General features: G+C 38.7%; 1 protein-coding gene across 2 annotated transcripts in view; it reads left to right on the plus strand.

Annotated features, from left to right (window-relative positions):
* Positions 1 to 17,925, plus strand: part of betaggt-I (geranylgeranyl transferase type-1 subunit beta) — a 156,420-nt gene that overhangs the window by 95,050 nt on the left and 43,445 nt on the right. For both annotated transcript variants that reach the window (XM_090371711.1, XM_090371712.1), the window contains exon 6: positions 700 to 745. In XM_090371711.1, coding sequence (XP_090227837.1) covers positions 700 to 745 — 46 coding nt within the window. The remainder of the gene's footprint in view (positions 1 to 699; positions 746 to 17,925) is intronic.

The following is a 17,925-nucleotide window of genomic DNA, read 5'->3' on the forward strand; positions in this document are numbered from 1 at the left end:
TTATACCTTTGTTTCCAACTATCTCACACCATACAGATTCTACACTAGCACGTGAAACATCTGAATCCGGAAAAGCTATCATCGTGCAGAAATCATGCAGTTCTACTTTAGAAAAGTGTTGTTACCAGATGCAATATCAAGCAGTCATCTGACCCATCCTCCAGCTGTAACTTGTTTTATAATGAAAGTGTGTTGTGGGGATTCCTCTTATAACTCATTCTATATTAGTAAATTCTCTTTTCCAGTGGTACAAAGAAACCCTCCCTTCCATAGAATTCTTCATAAACTGCAGCATAATTCTGCTATTATAAATTGCAGTACACAAGATAAAGAATAAAATGAGACAATTCGAATGCTCTTTGGTGTGATGTAAAAATAGCATTGAATGGTGGGCACACCTTATCTTAAACAGCATGGATTAATAATAGCAGAGTGACTTAGATCAATACTCTTCAAATTGAAATATTACACCTTGTGGGATAGAAGGAATTCTGGGCTGGAGACACTAGATAGAAATTTTAACCACTTTGTAATTCTTGGACTGTGAGGAATGAGACATTATACTGACATTCTTTTCTTTTAGAGGGCCCAATTAAATTCTCAAATCATTCTTTAGGTGATAAAATGCCACTTCATAATTGAACAGTAGATATAATGTATGTACAATAATTATTCAATTAATGTATTATTATCTTTCAGTCCTATGAAGGTGCAATTGCCCAAGGACCAGGTTTAGAAGCTCATGGTAAATAATATTCTGATTTTATTGATTTATTTGTTTATGTAATACACACACACACACACACACACACTAGCATATAACCTGCCATGAGGAGAAACAGTGACTCTATTGGTAACTATGTTCTTTTTTATATTTGTTGCTAATTTAACTCTGTTATCAAGGCTAGCATCCCTTTATACCAGTTAATGTTTAAATTGATTACTACTCCAGTTCTAAAACTGTATACATACAAGTCAGATAATCTGGCATCTGATTATCCAGAAAATTAATGCCGCAATGTGCTGGCCAGCTAGCACATTGTGGCATTAATTTATGGCAAGCAGAAGTTTGTTAAAGGTCATAGGATTATTTGTTGCTATTCATGGGCATAATTAGTAATGGGAACGGAAATGAGTTTCTCTCTGGGGTGACCCTTAGATGAAGCATTGGGCTAAACTAATGCATTTAAGTTGCTGCATTTATAAACAGCACCAATATAGCAATGTTTTTCTATTCGATCATCAGGAAAATAAAAATTTGAAGGACTGTTCATTTGCAATAACATTATATTGTATCTCATGAAGATATATCATGGTTCTTATACATGATGTTTGCAATTTGAGTATTCAGATTCAAGAAGTAACCATGTAATTTATCCTACGTTTGTGGTGTTGCTTTGATATCCTAGGAATAAGTAATTTATCATTTACAGTCAGTTCTGCTATAATGCGGTACATGCGTTCCTAAAAATCTCCACGTTATAGTATTTCACACATTAAAAATAACAGGGCTTAATAGGTGCAGAGCACTCAAAAAAGATGTTCAGTCAGTAAGTAAAACACATTAAAAAAAGTTAGAAACCCAATAAAATTGCTAAAACAGGTTTAAACATCTTAAATTTCTAATAAATAAATATTACAGTAAATATAACACTTTACCTTGACAAGATATGAAGTTTGATTGATATTTCTGTTCGGTGACATTTAGTTTTTTTTTTTTTTATTGTAAAATTTAAAACAGTAAAAAAGATAAGGAGTCGATAATGACAAATACTGGATGCACAAGTGAGACAAGTTTACGAAGCTTAAAAAATAGGAATGAAGAGAAGATTCTGAAAATTTATTTGTTTTTTATATGATTGAAGATTTCGTGGAAGAGGAAACACATTTCACCATGATAACGTAAAACCCCCACAGAATTCCAGCTATCGGTATTATCATACTAACTGAAAAGCCCAATAAACAGGGAACTGCAAATTGTTTTTATTTTGTTTTATGGTAGTGACCTCCAGAAATGTAAACCTGTATGTATTGCTGCACAAGTTGCTACATTCAGCTTGGTGCTGAGTTTTGCATTCACCTAGTGTTTCTTGTAGGCAAAATTGCACATGAGCCAACACGAAAATCGTGTTATACTCCCATTGTTCCCTGATATATCAGTCATGTTGGTGCAAATTTGCATTGCAAAAAATGGACATTTTAGCAGAACTGACTGTGTAGTTAATTTAACATCTAGGATAAAATGTGACAATGCAAAAAAAAATTTAAAAGCTTTTAGGTTTCATAGAGTTTAAATATCAGTAGCTGTCCTGTCATATGATGTAAGTTTGTTGCCATACTGCTTCAGTAAGCTACAGCAGAGTTTGTGGCAGGACCATAATATTGTACACAGTTGTCAAATTTCATGTTGTCACGATTGAATTGTTGCTTCTACTGTATATGATGTTAAACAGCAAAAAAAAAAAAATTGAAACCACTGCAGGTTGTTTCGATTGTTAAATTTTGTCTCTGTACTTTATGGTTTTATATATTTTTTTATTATTTCATTATATAAAATAAATGGCACATGTACTAAAAATTTTTGGTTAATAAAAAATTAAGTCCTCATTAATATATTTAAGTATGCATTCACTAATCTGGAATTTCTGATAATCTGGCACTGCTGTAATTCCACAGATGCTGAAATATTGGAATTCTACTATACTGATACCTGGCAAATTAAAATTAGATCTATTATTTGGCCTTTATAAGAATCTATAAAAACACTTATCATTAGGTCTTCATTATGCTAGTATAAAGTACAATGAAATGGATGGGCACTGGCCCTTGACACAATCTATCAGGGAAATAAAGCATAATTATTGCACAAGTATTTTTAAATTTGTATTTTTTTTTGTTTTTTTTTTTTGTATAAGGGCTTCTGTTGAGAATGTAGATATTTTATCATCAAATTATTATCGCCCACTTGTACTTTTCTTGATCATTACATGGTAATTTAATTAACTTTCAATTTATTTTATTCCATACACATGGTTGTAATTATAGTGCATTACGTTAACTGCCTGGCAGACTATGGGTGGCATAGAGATGAATTTTGATCAGTGTGATGATGAACCTTTTTCCAGTCTATATCCCAAAAACAAGCTGAAACAAAAAAAAAAATTAATAACAATTTGAAAGAAAAAAAAAATTTACTGAAAATTGGTAAATAGTTTTTACTGATACAGTAAAATCCTGCTATAATGAACTTGCCACTGGGTGTACGGATCATTTCTTTGTACTGACATTTTGTTCTAATAAATATTGCTGAAAATTATTTTTAAAAAATATATTTTTTTTTCATATAAACTCTGCGGCATTTTAATATTTTTTCCGTAATATATAGAAGTAGCAGTTCTGCTTTATTTTGCTTAATTATCACTTAATTATTTACTTCACTTTAAAATCAATATAAAAAAAAATTAATTATAAAATAATAATTAGCATTAGTAGAAGCATATGATGCAAAAAAGAAAGCTTATATAGCATCAGCCAAAAAGAAACAAAAAAAAAAAAAAAAACCTTCTCTGTTCACTCCAGAAGTTTGTCCAGTTCTTTTTTGAATTTATTTAAGCTATCAACTTCCACAGCAGCAGCAGTGGACGTTTGTTCCAGCAAACAACCACCTGCTGGCTAAAGGCAAATTTCTACACATCTATTCTCTACAATTCTCTTTCCTCAGTTTGAACTTATGCCTCCTCAGGTGCGTAATCTGAGCAGGAGGAAGAATCCCATCAGCATAAAGCTTTCTCAAACCATTCAAGGCCTTATACACCTCAATGAAATCACCTCGCAGGTGCCTAGTCTCCAGCAGAACTTAAGTCTCACTTGGTAAGAGCAACCCTCTGTTCCCCTCACCAATCTTGTTGCCCTTCTCTATACTCATTCCAGCAGCTCTACATCTTTCCTAAAATGAGACCCCCAGACCTGTATGAAGTACTCAAGGTGTGACCTACCTGACCATTGCCTTATACAAGGGGATAATCACGTTCCTATCCCTGCTAGCAAAATTCCTGTATATCATTGACAAGATCCCATGAGCTGCTCTGGCATCCTGTCTGCACTGCTCAGAAAATTTCATATCTGACTGCACAATTACCCCCAAGTCTTTTTCATTCTCCACCACCCTGAGTGTAGTAGCACACGGTTTTTGTTATTCTGGGATTTCTGCTACCCATATGCACCACCTTGCATTTGTCAATGTTAAACTTCAATTTCCATTTTTCAACTCATCTGTCTAACTTTTCTAGGTCCTATTGCAGTAGCATACTGTCATTACCACCCTTGCAGGTGCCTCCGTAGCCAGGTGGGCAGGAGCAGCAGTGCGTAGCACATGCTTCTTGATTAAACTGGGGTTCGAGCCCGTGACCACCAAATACAGAGGATGCGGAAAGGTCGGAATGACCACCGCATATGCCTGGAGCAATATGGCCTTAGTTGCTAATGCTCCTAAAAATCAAAATAACAACAACAACCACCTTTGAAACCTTTGCATCATCTGCAAATTTGGACATTAAGCCTGATGTGCCTTCATCAGTATAGAAAACAAGGATGAGCCCAACAGCAAACCCTGCGGAACTCCACTAATAACATTAGTCCACTGATTACCACTCTGTCTTTGCCCACTTAATCATCCCTTTATCCATATCAGCAACTTGTCTGTAATGCCATATTATTCCAATTTGTACAAATGTCTTTTATATGGCTCTTTAGAGCTGGTATCCCAGAAACCATTATAACAAAATTTGCTATATATATTTTTCCTGCAGTGGACCAAAGGAGTATGATGTATATATGCATTTTCAAGGTCAGTCGATGCACCATTAATAAATTATATCTGAATATGTACGTATTCCCTACAAATAGCTGTTTTCCTATTTACAAGTTTTGAAAATTGATGTGGAGTGTGTGTGTGTGTGTGGGGTGGGGGGGGGGGTCTTTATAAGCTTCTAGAATATGTGGGCTTCTGTAAGCCCATATATAGTTCAAATTAGTAGTGGAAAGTGATGCAAGAAGGCAAGCTTATATTTCATCAGCCAAAACACACACAAACACACACACACACACCCCCAACACTTATGATATCACCTGTCCATCTGCTTTAACAGCATACGTCTAGTCTTTCCTTGAATTTATTCAAATTACCCATTTCTACAACACCAGATGGAGATTTGTACCAGCAATCAAATACCTGCTGACTGAAGGCAAATTTCTACTCATCTGCTCTCTGCCCATCCTTTCTCAATTTGAATTTATGACCCCCCCCCCCCCTACACACACCCCTGTGTAGTCTGAGCAAGATGAAGAAGTCCATTGATAATGAGCTTACTCAATCCATTCAAGGCCTTAAACACCTCAATCAGTACTCCCTGTAGTGCCTAATCTTCAGGAGCTGCAATTTGCAGAACTGAAAGTGTGCTTGGTAAAAGAACCTTTTTGTTTCTCTCACTATCTTGTTGTTCTTCTCTGTGCCCAATCCAACAGATCCACATCCTTCTTCAAATGAGACTTCCATATTTGTATGCAGTACTCGAGTTGTCACTTAACCATTGCATTATACAAGGGGCATTCAATAAATTATCTACCTACCTATGAAGGAAATGAGAATAGAGGCAAAAATCGGGTTTTATTTTTCAACGTAACTCCCCTGAAATACCAGTGAAATGAAATTCTTTGTCCTGTCCATCAAATAACTTGGAAACAGCAGACTTCACTTCATTATCATTGACAAAGTGATGTCCACGTATGTTTTTCTTGAGGTGTCATAACAGGAAATAGTGGGGCCAGATCTGAACTGTAAGATGGATGGGTAAGTTCTGTAAAAATCACAGTCTCTCAAAGCAGCAATGATCTGTGCATTGTCGTGACCAAGCAGCATACGTCTGAAAAGTTTTTCTGGCATTTTTCCTTTATGACATCCCTTAGGTTGTACAGTAGGGATGCATATGACTCCCCAGTGACTGTCTGCTTGTGTTCCAAGTAGTGAATGTACAAAATTCCCTCAGCATCCCAAAAAATGGTGGACATAATCTTGCTAACTGAAGGTTGTGCCAAAAATTTTTTGGTTGGGGGCAGAAACCTTGTGTTTCCATTGCATTGATTCTTGCTTTCTCTCAGGATCCCATTGATGAACCCATGTTACTTGTTCGAGGCATTAGCCCCTCTGTTTTGGACAGTTGTCCTTGATGAACTCCTAAATCTGGAAGTAGAGCACTCCACCATCCTAGTATATGTCGATGATGTCATTGTGCTAATTGAACAGAGAGCAGAGCACATCTAAAAGCCAGATCTACATCTGCCTCAACCCAAATCCAGACATGGTCACATCTTCATAAATTGCAAATTTCACCCGAGAAAACACAAGCCCTCATTAAAGGAACCGTGAGTCTCAGAAGATCACCACCTGTACACCTTGATAACCAACCCATTAAAATGGTAAAAAAGCTCAAGTTTCCCAGTGTGATCGCTGATGATAAACTTACATTTTATCCTCACCTTATCCACTTGACTGGAAAAATTAGAAAATACACCTCCTTAATTGCTAGGATTTCTAAATGCAATTGGGTATTAAAATGCCATGCCTTGGCCACCATCTATAAGGTTGTCTTCATTCTGGTGGTATGCTACAGTGCTGGCATTTGGTTTCACAGGGCCATTATATACAGAAACAAGAGGAAGCTTGATTCCATCCAGCGGTACATTCTGCTTACCATCACCCAAGTTTGCTACATCATCAGCACACCTGCCCTTCAAGTACTGGCTGGGGCCATGCCACACTCCACTTTGAAGCCATTGCCAGGGGCCTTAGCTACTTCTTCAAAAAATGTCTTCCAGCAACAATACTGAACTGCACACTGGATCTAACCAATAAATGGAAACAAGAAAAGATTATATACTCGCCTCACTCAAATTTGGCAAGATGACTGGAATACCCTTAAGGGGTTGGTTACAAAGAAATTCATTCCCAGAGTCACCACCTTCCCCTTGAGCCATGTCATGGAATATAGCTCATTAAACCAGAAGCTTGCTGGCCTGGGCCTCACCAACAGTCTTTCCTGTATTTGTGGTGCCCCCAAGGACTGGGAACATGTGCTCTACCACTGAAAATTACCATCCATTCAGAAGCATCATGCTAGCAAATCTCCATTCCCTCCCCTGTGTGAAGATGAACATTTTTTCGTCATAAGATGAGTAGCATTACAAAGAACTCTCCACATTTGCACAGGCAGCCTTCACACAGAGAAGGTCCATTCTCTCTAGAAACTGAAATGACTGAAAAAAAAAAAAAAAAAAAAAAATGCAACTGTGACACAGGCCAACACTGCCCCACCTTGGGGATCTCCCACATTCTAAGCCTCTGCCACAGCACCACTTTACCAATGGACTTACTCCCACCTTCCTGAGAAACCAGAAATGAGAACTGTGCAGGTGTTTTCTGCATGGCATGGAATTTCCTGACCTGTCGAGGTTTCCTTGCACCTGTATACTCCAGGTTGGTCAGGCGCAGTGGACATCTGGTTTGCCAGATGTGGGATGGCAATCTGGTGCTCACCTTTTTACAGACTTCCCTTGTTCTGCCAGCTGTCCTTCAGTGGGCTCTCAGACCAGGGGGTGATTCCTACTTCTCCCTTCCCACCTCTTCTTTCCACTGGAGGATGCCTTCTTTCTTTATCCCCCTCTTTTGCCTACTTTGACTTCACCACTTGTACTATCTTCCCCACTCTTTCTTTTTTTATGGTCTCCATCCTGAAAGCTCTGGCGACCCTGGCAGAGACCAGCCAGAGTATGATGAGCAGCCTGACTCACCTCCCGGTGGTGGCGGCATTGAGCAACATAAGGCAACATGTATTCTGTTGAGCAACATGTATTCTGTATTCCCTCACAGAATACATACGGTGCAGATTTGGGAAACCACCGGTGCCCTGACCCTAAATACTATTCCACTATGATGAACCCATGTTTCATCACCCATACCAATTCTGTCGATGAAAGTTTCAGGATCCCTTCCTAAAGCTCTAAATTCTCCTCATAACACCATACTCTGAATTGCTTCTGCACAGGGGAAAGAAATCTAGGGACCCACCTTGCACTGACCTTAGTCATCCCCAAATGTTCATGGAGGATGATTATAACTTCCCTCAGATATGAAACATTCTCTAGAGATTTTGGACACCTTTAAAATATCTGTCATTCAGCTCAAGAGTTTCCACAGCTTGGCACATTTCTGGAGTGGTTGCTGTCACAGGCTTTCTTGGATGTGGATCATCTTCGATGGATATTCTACCTCACTTGAATTGTTTTGACCAGAATTTCACCTGGTACTCTGAAGGTGCACTGCCACACACAGCCACCATCCTTTCATGAATGGCCTTTGGCCCATTTCCTTCTTTTGTAAGAAACTTAATAACTGAATGATGCTCCAATTTCAGCAAATCCATAATTTGATACAGGTGTCTTCCTTCTTTCTATTACAGCAGCACAACCTAAAAACAGTGAGATTAAAATTAGTATGACTCAAGTAAGATGTGTAGGAACCTTTAAAAATCATGAATCACTGGAATATAACTATAAAAAAGTATCTTAGGTAGATAATTTATTGAATGCCCCCCTACAGTGGGATACCTCCTTATTCCTGCTAGCAAAATTTCTGTATATCATTGACAAAACCCTGTAAACTGCCCTGGCAGTCTGTCTGCACTATACAGAAAACTGTATATCTGTTTGTGCAATAATGGTCTTTTTTAGTCTCTACTACAAAAAAAAAAAAAAATTCTGGCAAGAACTAGGACCCCTGGTGCATATGGACCAATTTTTCACTGGTAAGGTCTACCACCAATTCTTATGAGACTACATACACTCTGTTATGTTGCATTTCCCCCCCCCCACCCCCAGACAGAAACAGGATCTTCCAAGACAATGTACCATGTCATTGGGTCTGCATTGTGTATGAGTGGTTCAAGAAACACAATGAAAATATCACCCATCCTAACTGGCCTCCAAATTTTCTTGACTTCAATCCAGTTGAACACCTGTGGGATGGTTTGGAACAGGACACAAGGCATATGGACATTCAACTGTCATCTATTCCGACACTGTAGAAAGCTTTGTGGGGAGCATGGCTGCAGATCCTGTGGACATCTTCAGATGCCTAGGCAAATAGTGGCTTGTTATCCATGCAAACGGTGGCCCAATATGGTGTTAGGTAGGTGGCCATAATTCACCGATCACTGAGTGTATATATACGTATATGCATATGTACATATTGTCTACCATGTTTCGAATGTAACAATTCAACCCACAGTGAATGGATTGTCATAAAATCTTGTATCTAGTCCTAAAAATATTTTCTCCAAATTTCATTAAAATTGCACAAATAGAAATATTGCAATTTTATTTCTTTTTTCCATACAACTTGTATGTAACAAAAGTAAGTCATAGATTAAATGTAGTTTTAATGCAGTATTGTTAGCTTTAGAGAGTCCATGCATGTGTTGCATGTAGTGTTAATATAAAATTTGGGAACACTGTATTTACTTGTGAAGAGATGTGTATATATAGAGAGAAAAGAAGCTTTTTAAAAAAAAGTGTACAGGAGGAGAATAATTAATATTATGCAGTTGTAATTAAACTGAATGGCTGTTCAGAGAATGTTAAACTGTAGAGTTAATTAATTGATAAGGAGATAATTATATTTACTTTTCACTTCTATTAATCACAGAAAACATAAAATAAAAAAATAATTAATTTAAGGAAAAAAATTTAACATTCCTGAAATGTAACACAGTGGCATACTTGTTTATGTTTGGCTTCATCATTTCTCTTCCTGAGATATCATCTCAGTTTTCACAAAATTATTTAGCTCCCTGTTAGAATTTGATACACTTCTGGCATCCCCATCCCTAAAAAATTTCAACACTGAATGTAGATACAAAAATCTATTCAGTTTATCAACAACTTGAGCATGATCAGCAGTTAAACTATTCATATCTAGTGGACCAATATGATTCATCTCCTTCCTTCATGTCTTTACATAAGTAAAGAAGTCTTTGTTTCTTACCTTTTTTGCATCCTTTGTGATTTGATTGTAGAGTGGTTTATGTTTGCTGTAGGCTTCTAATAATTTGTACACATCCCATGAATTCTTCTCTGTAACAAGATTCATCACTTCATCTAACATTTATTTAGGTCTAAATCTTGAACAGTATCTCATAATTGGTAGAAAAATCTTAGTAGCTTCTAAAATTGCTTCACTGAATACTTCCCATTTAGAATTTACTGTAGGTAGCATCATCAATTGGGCCCACTTTATAGAATTTTAAGATTGAGATCACTGTAGTCACTTTCACAAAAGCAAAAATCCTTCCCTTTGCCCGTGATGGTAGTTACATCTTTAAGTAAATACCACATGAGTAATCCTTATGATTACTGCCACCTATTAGGTCTTTTATCTGCAGATTCTTAATGCATGAATGGCTGCTGCTAATAACCAGATCAAGTGTTTTGCTTTCTCTTGTTGACTCTAATATGGTGTAGATGGTGAAGAAAATCTTCTTCCAATAAATCCAAAAAGGCCTTGCCACTTTAATTTCACATATATTTACTAGACCAACCCACATTAATCCAGTCAATGTCTGGAAAGCTGAAATCTCCCATTATATGATACTCTGATTTATTGGCCCACTCTGTTTGTTTGCACAGTTTTATTATACTCATCACAGTAATTATGCATATAACATGCTCTCATTTTTATTTCCCAGTACTTGTATCACATCAAAGTGACTCAACACCAGTGACCCCTCCCCCATGTCAACTGGATCTGCTGCATTACATTTTAGGTGCTTCTTAATTAAGAGCATAACCCTTCCCCTCCTGTCCTGTTAGTTCTTGCTGTACACATTGTATACCCCATATTCAAATTCAGCATCCCTTATGTCTGAGTCACATCATGTCTCCAGTGAACCTAAATGTTTCCATTTGATGACTTGACTGGTAGTTCAAATTCATCAAAATTATTTACTGTGCTCCTAGCATTAGTGTACATACAATTGTACACACTCCTGTTTTTACCCTTAGTAACACAGCCCATGTATTTGCTTGTTCCGTGAGGACCTCTAGCAGGCCTTCTCATTTTCCAGATTGCTGCTGCATGTTCCAATAGAAGCAGTACGATCACTTACACCTATACCTGTAGTTACTGTTAATCCGTTAATCCTCTGAGCAGTGCAGCATGCTGCCAGGACAGCTCATGAGGTTTTGTCAGTGATATACAGTAACTTTAGGAAGGAGTATTTTGCATATACATGCATACATAAGGAATTCTGTAGGGAAGTGGAGGCTAGAAACTTATCAAACTCTAGCAGGGAGCTAAATGATTTTGTAATAATGGAGAGCAAAGTGGAGGAGAAATTGATGAAGTTCAGCATAAGAAAGGCACATGGGATGGATGGTATCTAGCCAGTTATATTAATGGAGGCAACAAAGGAAGTAAGCAAATCCTTAGCCATAATTATGAGAGCTTCCTTGTACCCATGGACTGGAGACTATCCTACATCTGTCTTTCCTCAATTTGAATTTATGCCCTCTCAGGTGATTATTCTGAGCAAGAGGAAGAATCCCATCAGCTTTGAGCATGCTCAAACCATTCAAGGCTTTATACACCTCTATCAGATCACCTCGCTGCTGCCTAGTCTCCAGACACTGTAATTTGCAAAACTTAAGCCTTTCTTCGTAAGAGCAATCCTTTGTTCCATTCACTAATCTCGTTGCCATTCTCTGTACTCATTCCAGCAGCTCTATCTGGGCGGGATCCACATATCGGGTGTGCATCTTTCGTGGGTCAGCTCCAGTTCGTATGACCATCTTATTTTTTTTATTGCTCTCTCTGAGGCAGTTAGTTGTTGGTTTGTATTGTTTGCTGTCATTGGCACTTGGTGGCAGTGAATTCTTGAGACTGGTGAGGGTGGGGTTGCAACATCTAGACATAATTCAGTCGAAGTTCATGCTGGTAAGTTATTCATGGTTGCTGTGGGAGAGTCCGTCTTCTCGTGAAGAGGTCTTGTGCGTATCGAGTGAAGGTACTATAGGTATCTCTTTCAGTTAGTATCGGGTATTCCTGGTCTCATAGCATTATTCGGGTGGTGGTTATAAATAGGCAACACGGAGATCCTCGTACGATGGGCAGTCATACTTCAGGTGCCCTCATGTCTTGCGTAGACCGCAGTGGCGTGGGGTGTGTGTCACTTAATTTGAATCCATGGAGTTTTTCTCTTATGGCGCCATGGCCAGTCAACAGATAGGTGGCAAGAAGTCACCCTAGCAGCACAGAAGTGTTTTACAAGACATCAGAGGTAATTCCTCCTTTCCTTAACTAATTAATATATAACGTAGAACATATTGAGCCATTGCAGCTTTGTCATCTATTAATGATCTTGTCAAGAAATCTGAATATCATTGAAGACGACAAAAGGAATTGTAGACTCTTTTTTTTTTTTTTTTTGTGAGATATTAGAAAGGACTGAGTTTTAGAAGGATTTAAATTAAATAAGTTATCTTTTCCTTTTCCCCATTTAGGGAATTGCTGGTGGATATGCAAGATGTTGTGTAGGGCAGGTTTTCTCAAACTGGAATGGAATGTGTCATCATCAGCAAAACTACAGATAGGATTTTCACTTGAAAAAGGTTATTAATATGCAAGAGGAAAGAGTGGGAGAAAGAATTGAACCTTGGAGTATACAGGCATTAGTCAAAAGTTAGAAGACAGAACCATCACCTTCAGAGAGCAGTCAGAAAGAAAAACTAAATACCCAACTGCAAAAAACAATCTGCAATCCACATGCTGGAAGTTTGTCCTTTATGTGTGCATTTATTGCAAAGTGCATGAGGCATTTAAAGAAATTCAGCATTCTGACGGGATTATATGTGGACTTACATGCTTCAACATCAGACAACGCAAGGAGACCACAGCTGAGACCTTTGATTTCACAGGAAGTAGCAATAGTTGATGGTTTAATATTTAGGGAAATGGTAAATATGATGTGTAAAAAGGATAGGGGGAAAAGATACAATAAATTTGTATCTGTCATCAGTAGCTACCATCTTTTAAGGGTACAAGAGGTGATATTGTTGTACACATTGGAACTAATGATATTAAGAGTATGAGATCTGAGGATTTACTTAAAAAGTACAGGATAATATTGAGCAAAAGTCATGCGTTGAGATTAAAATCTGAGTGGCTGCAATTCTGCCCAAACACAATAGGAGGGAGCACATGATAAGAGCCTTGTCAATGAATTCCACCCTGGAGTAACTGTCCCTGAGTCTTGTCATAGACTTTCTCTTAAGTATGAGAAGCTATTGCTTGCTATCTGGGAGTCTAAAATGTTGATGGAACTGATGTTTGGGTAATATTCATGAGTCAAGTGGACTGAATTTTGGTACAGCCCAATCATTCTGCAGCAACTAAATCCTCTGCTTGTACCTTCATGATGGTAGGACCATTAGTAACCCATGTGAATGTCCTGAAAGACTGCGCTTAATATACTGGGGGCAACCAACATAAGCAGGAGTCAAGGTGTGGTGTCCACACCAAACAGATTTGCCGCCCCTCTGTGTCACCAGGCAATATTAGGTGGTAGATGACTCGTCAACCATCAATAAGCAAATCTGTCATATCTCAATAAGCAAAGTAATGCAGTACCACCACTTTGCTTATTGTAGGCTCAAAATTGTAAAGCCCATGTTTAGTCTCCAGAGTAAAGTTACAGCAATCCTGTCTCTTCCATCATGCTTTGATTGATGTCTTTTGAGGTTATGATGGGCATCATGGTGAGATCCAATCTTCTTTACATGTGAGTATAGCTCTAAAATAGTTTTTGGAGACTGGCCACTAGATAATCCACCAGACCAAACCTACATGCATCTAGTAGGCATCTGGATGAACTAGTATACACTGTCCAGTCAAAACATTATGGCTACCTACCCAATAGTGGGTATGTTGTTCTCTTGCAGCCAGTACCACTACCACATGGTGAAGTATCGACTCTATAAGGTCTCTGAATGCTGTAGGAGGTATGTTGTACCATGTCTCCAGGATTAAGTTCTGTAGTCTCTGGTGGAGGATCCAAACACTGAATCTGTCAATCTGCATAATCCCAGAAATGTTTCATGGTGAATTCAGCAGCCAAGATATCACCTGGAAATCATTTTTGTGTTCAGCAAATCATTCTGAAACAATACTGGCAAGTGTGATAAGGCGTATTAACCTGCTGGAACAGACCTGTACCAACCAGAGGAAACAATCACTATGGGGGGGGGGTGAGTACTGAGATCAGTCACAGTCGATAAATAGCTTTTTGCATTCAGAGCACAGTCTAGGGGTATATAGAATCAAAGAGATTCCCAGGAAAACATCACCCAAAACATTGCTACCACCTGCCTGCTTCTGTCAGACTAAGACATGGGAGTAATTCCTCTTTGCAGTTTGTCACCATAGCATGAACCAAGATTCATTGGAAAAGGCTATTTTTTTTAGTGGTCCACTGTCTGCATTCTGATGGAAATTTTAGGCATGTTTGTGATGGACGTTCACCGTAATTATTCACCACGTGTGTCCCTTCACTTCATAGGTGGCACTTGCCGTATGAATACTCTGATATTCTCTGTCAGACTTACTAATTTGGAATCCCCTCTTTTCAACCTTATCTAGCTTAAAATATCTCTGCCCCCATTCTGTCAAATTCATTTGCTGCCTATATCATTCTCCTCACTCCACTAATCACATGAAACTCTTTGACTTCCTTTGAAACTGCATTTCTTTCTCCATCCCAACTTTCCTAAGAGGGAGGTAATTTTCCTTGTTGATTTTAATGTTCACAGCTGCAGCTGGCTTTAGTTTCTAGTCACACAGACCCAGTGGTCGAAATGCTGCGGCTTTTGCAATTACTGACGATCATGCACAGATTGTTCATTTACCTACCAGAATACCAGACAATCCTAATCACACAGCCAACACAGTCTTTTTCTCACAAACAACCCTTCCAAGTACAGAGTCAAGGTGAATGGTCTTCTAGTCACCTCAGATCACAACCCCAGTGAGACTTTTTACAAGAATGTAAAATGGGATGATCTGCAAGATTTCTATTCTTCTTTTCCTTGCTTGGATTACTGTTTTTAATCTCCAGATGTCAATGCTTGCTCAAATCATGTTAGTGAAATTATTCTTGTCGGAATCAAATCCTTTATTCCTTTAATCCTTTACTGAAAAAACAAGATTTTTATCTAAATCTTGGTTTTTCAATAAATGTGCTAAGGTTGTTGAAGAGAAGAATGTCACATATCTCAACTGGCTTGCATCCAACTTTTGGGTTCATTTTCTGCCTACAGTAAAGCTCATAACAATTGTAAAGCAGTTATTAATCAATCCAAACTAGATTTTTAACAGGCTAAGCTTCACAAACTTGCTTCTTGCCCAAACAATAGTTGAGCATTCTGACCTCTTAAGAAAATTATTGCCCATATACACTGATGAACCAAAATGTTATGACCACCTACCTAATATGATGTTGGTCCTCTACATGCAGCCAAAACAGCTTGTACCTGGCAAGGCATGGATGCTACAAGATTTATAAATGTGTCTTGTGGTATCTGGTACCAACACATAAGCAGCAGATCCTTTAACTCCTGTAAGGTCTGTGGTTGAGACGCCGCAGATCCGGAGTTGTTGTTTTAACACAAACCACAGATGCTTGATTGGATTGATGTCTGAGGAATTTGGAGGCCAGGGCAATACCTAGAAGTCTTCCTCATGTTTCACAAACCAATCTTGAACAATCCAGACAGTGTGGCATTATCCTGCTGAAAGATGGCACTGCCAGAGGGGAAGACCATTGCCACGAAAGGATGTACCTGATCAGCAATGATGTTTAGGTAGGTGGTAGATGTCAGAGTGCCTCGCACATGGATGACTGGACCCAGGGTATCCCAGCAGAACACAAGCTTGTTTTCGTCCCACAGTGCATCCAGTCACCATCACTTCCCCAGGTAAACGACACACGCATGTACCCAGCCATCCGCATGGTGCAACAGGAAACATGATTCATCGGACCAGATGACCTACTTCCAATCACTCAAGGTCCAGTTTCGATGCGTACCCATTGTAGGCACTGTTGTTGGTGAACTGTGGTTAGCATGGGCACTCAGAGCGGCCTGCGGCTACACAGCCCCATTTTCAGCAGGGTTTGAAGTACTATGTGTTGTGACAAATTACTCCCATCACGAGCAATCCAGTTACCGGCAAGTTGCACCACAGTCGCCCTTCTGTTGCCACATACCATCCGGGAGAGCCTGCACTCCCCTTGAGCATCGATGAGCCATGGTCATCCAACACCTAGCCAGCGGTTCATGGGTTTCCCCTCCTCAGACCACTTTTGGTAGATACTAACCACAGCTGACCATGAGCACCCCACCAGCCATGCTGTTTCGGATATGCTCTGACCCAGTCGTCTGGCCATTACAATTTGGCCTTTGTCAAACTCGCTTAAGTCCGCTGCTTTCCCATCTGAAGCAAAAGAGAAATGCTAATTAACAGAGCTCAGTATCAGGTGTTTTTTTACCGTGTCCCGACACACACACACACCATAGTTCACCTGCAGTTGCTTCAATTTGCATAACGACTCACTGGTCATAATGTTTTGACTCATCGGTGTATGTTCCCACTTTTCTTAAAACCTGGTGTTTTTACTGCCTCAGCTAAAGATAAAGCTTACTTAGTAGTATTCTACTTTTCTTCTAACTCTCGTATAGACAATTATAACCACCTCCTACCATTCCCAGTAGGAGGTGGTTATAATTGTCCTACTATTCTCCACTCATTGCCTTATTGGTCTTCTGTCAAAAGGATGTCAGAAGAATTTGGCACAGCCTTAATACCAAGAAAGCTCTCTGTCCTGATGGTATTTCTCACTTGTTCTCAAAGCCTGTGCTTCTCTTCTGTGTCAGCTTTTTATGCTTTCTAATTCCACTGGTGTTTTCCCTTCTGCTTGGAAATTTGCTCACATCCAGTTACTAAAAAAAGGGTGACAAATCTCTCTCTCCCACTGTCCATACCTCTGTTCTTTTTCAAAGTAGTACAGAAATCCATTAACTACTAACTCCTAAACTATCCCAAAGTCTTTCATCTGATTGCCAGTATGGATTCCATAAGTATCAATCCACTGATATACCGTCTCATATTATCCATGTATGGAAAAAGTTAGTGAATTTGAAGCGGTTGCTTTTGACATTTCTAAGGAATGGTCTTTTTGGTCATGTTTGGTATATTGGTCTTCTAAACAAGCTTCCACCATGTGGGTTGCTGATTGTTTTTTTGCAGTTGTTTATCTAGTTTTTCCTTTCTGCAGGTGATGACTCTGTCTTCTAACTTTCCACTAATGCTTGTACACTCCAAGGTTCAGTTCTTTCTCCCATTCTTTCCTCTTGCATTTTAATGACCTTTTTCGGCTGTGTGGAAATCCTATCCGTAATTTTGCTGATGATGGCACATTCCATTCCGTTCCAGTTTGAGAAAACCTGCCCTACACAGCTTCATCTTCTTGCATATCGACCACAATTCCTTAAGTGGGACAAAGATAACTTATTTAATTTCAATCCTAAAACTCAGTCCTTTCTAATATCTTACAAAAAAGTCTACAATTCCTTTTGTTGTCTTCAGTGATACTCAGATTTCTTGACAAGATCACATATCTCTATTAGGTATTACCAATGACTTCTAATCTGTCTTGACATATGAACATCACAAATATTCTTCCTCTACACTAAAAAACTGGATTTTCTTTTTCTTCCTCTCAGTGTTACTTTTCTTCTAAACAGCTGTTCACTTTGTAGAAATCT

The sequence above is a fragment of the Mastigoproctus giganteus genome, chromosome 4, assembly GCF_048544385.1.
Source record: "Mastigoproctus giganteus isolate SK-2022 chromosome 4, ASM4854438v1, whole genome shotgun sequence".
NCBI classification, from domain to species: Eukaryota; Metazoa; Arthropoda; class Arachnida; order Uropygi; family Thelyphonidae; genus Mastigoproctus; species Mastigoproctus giganteus.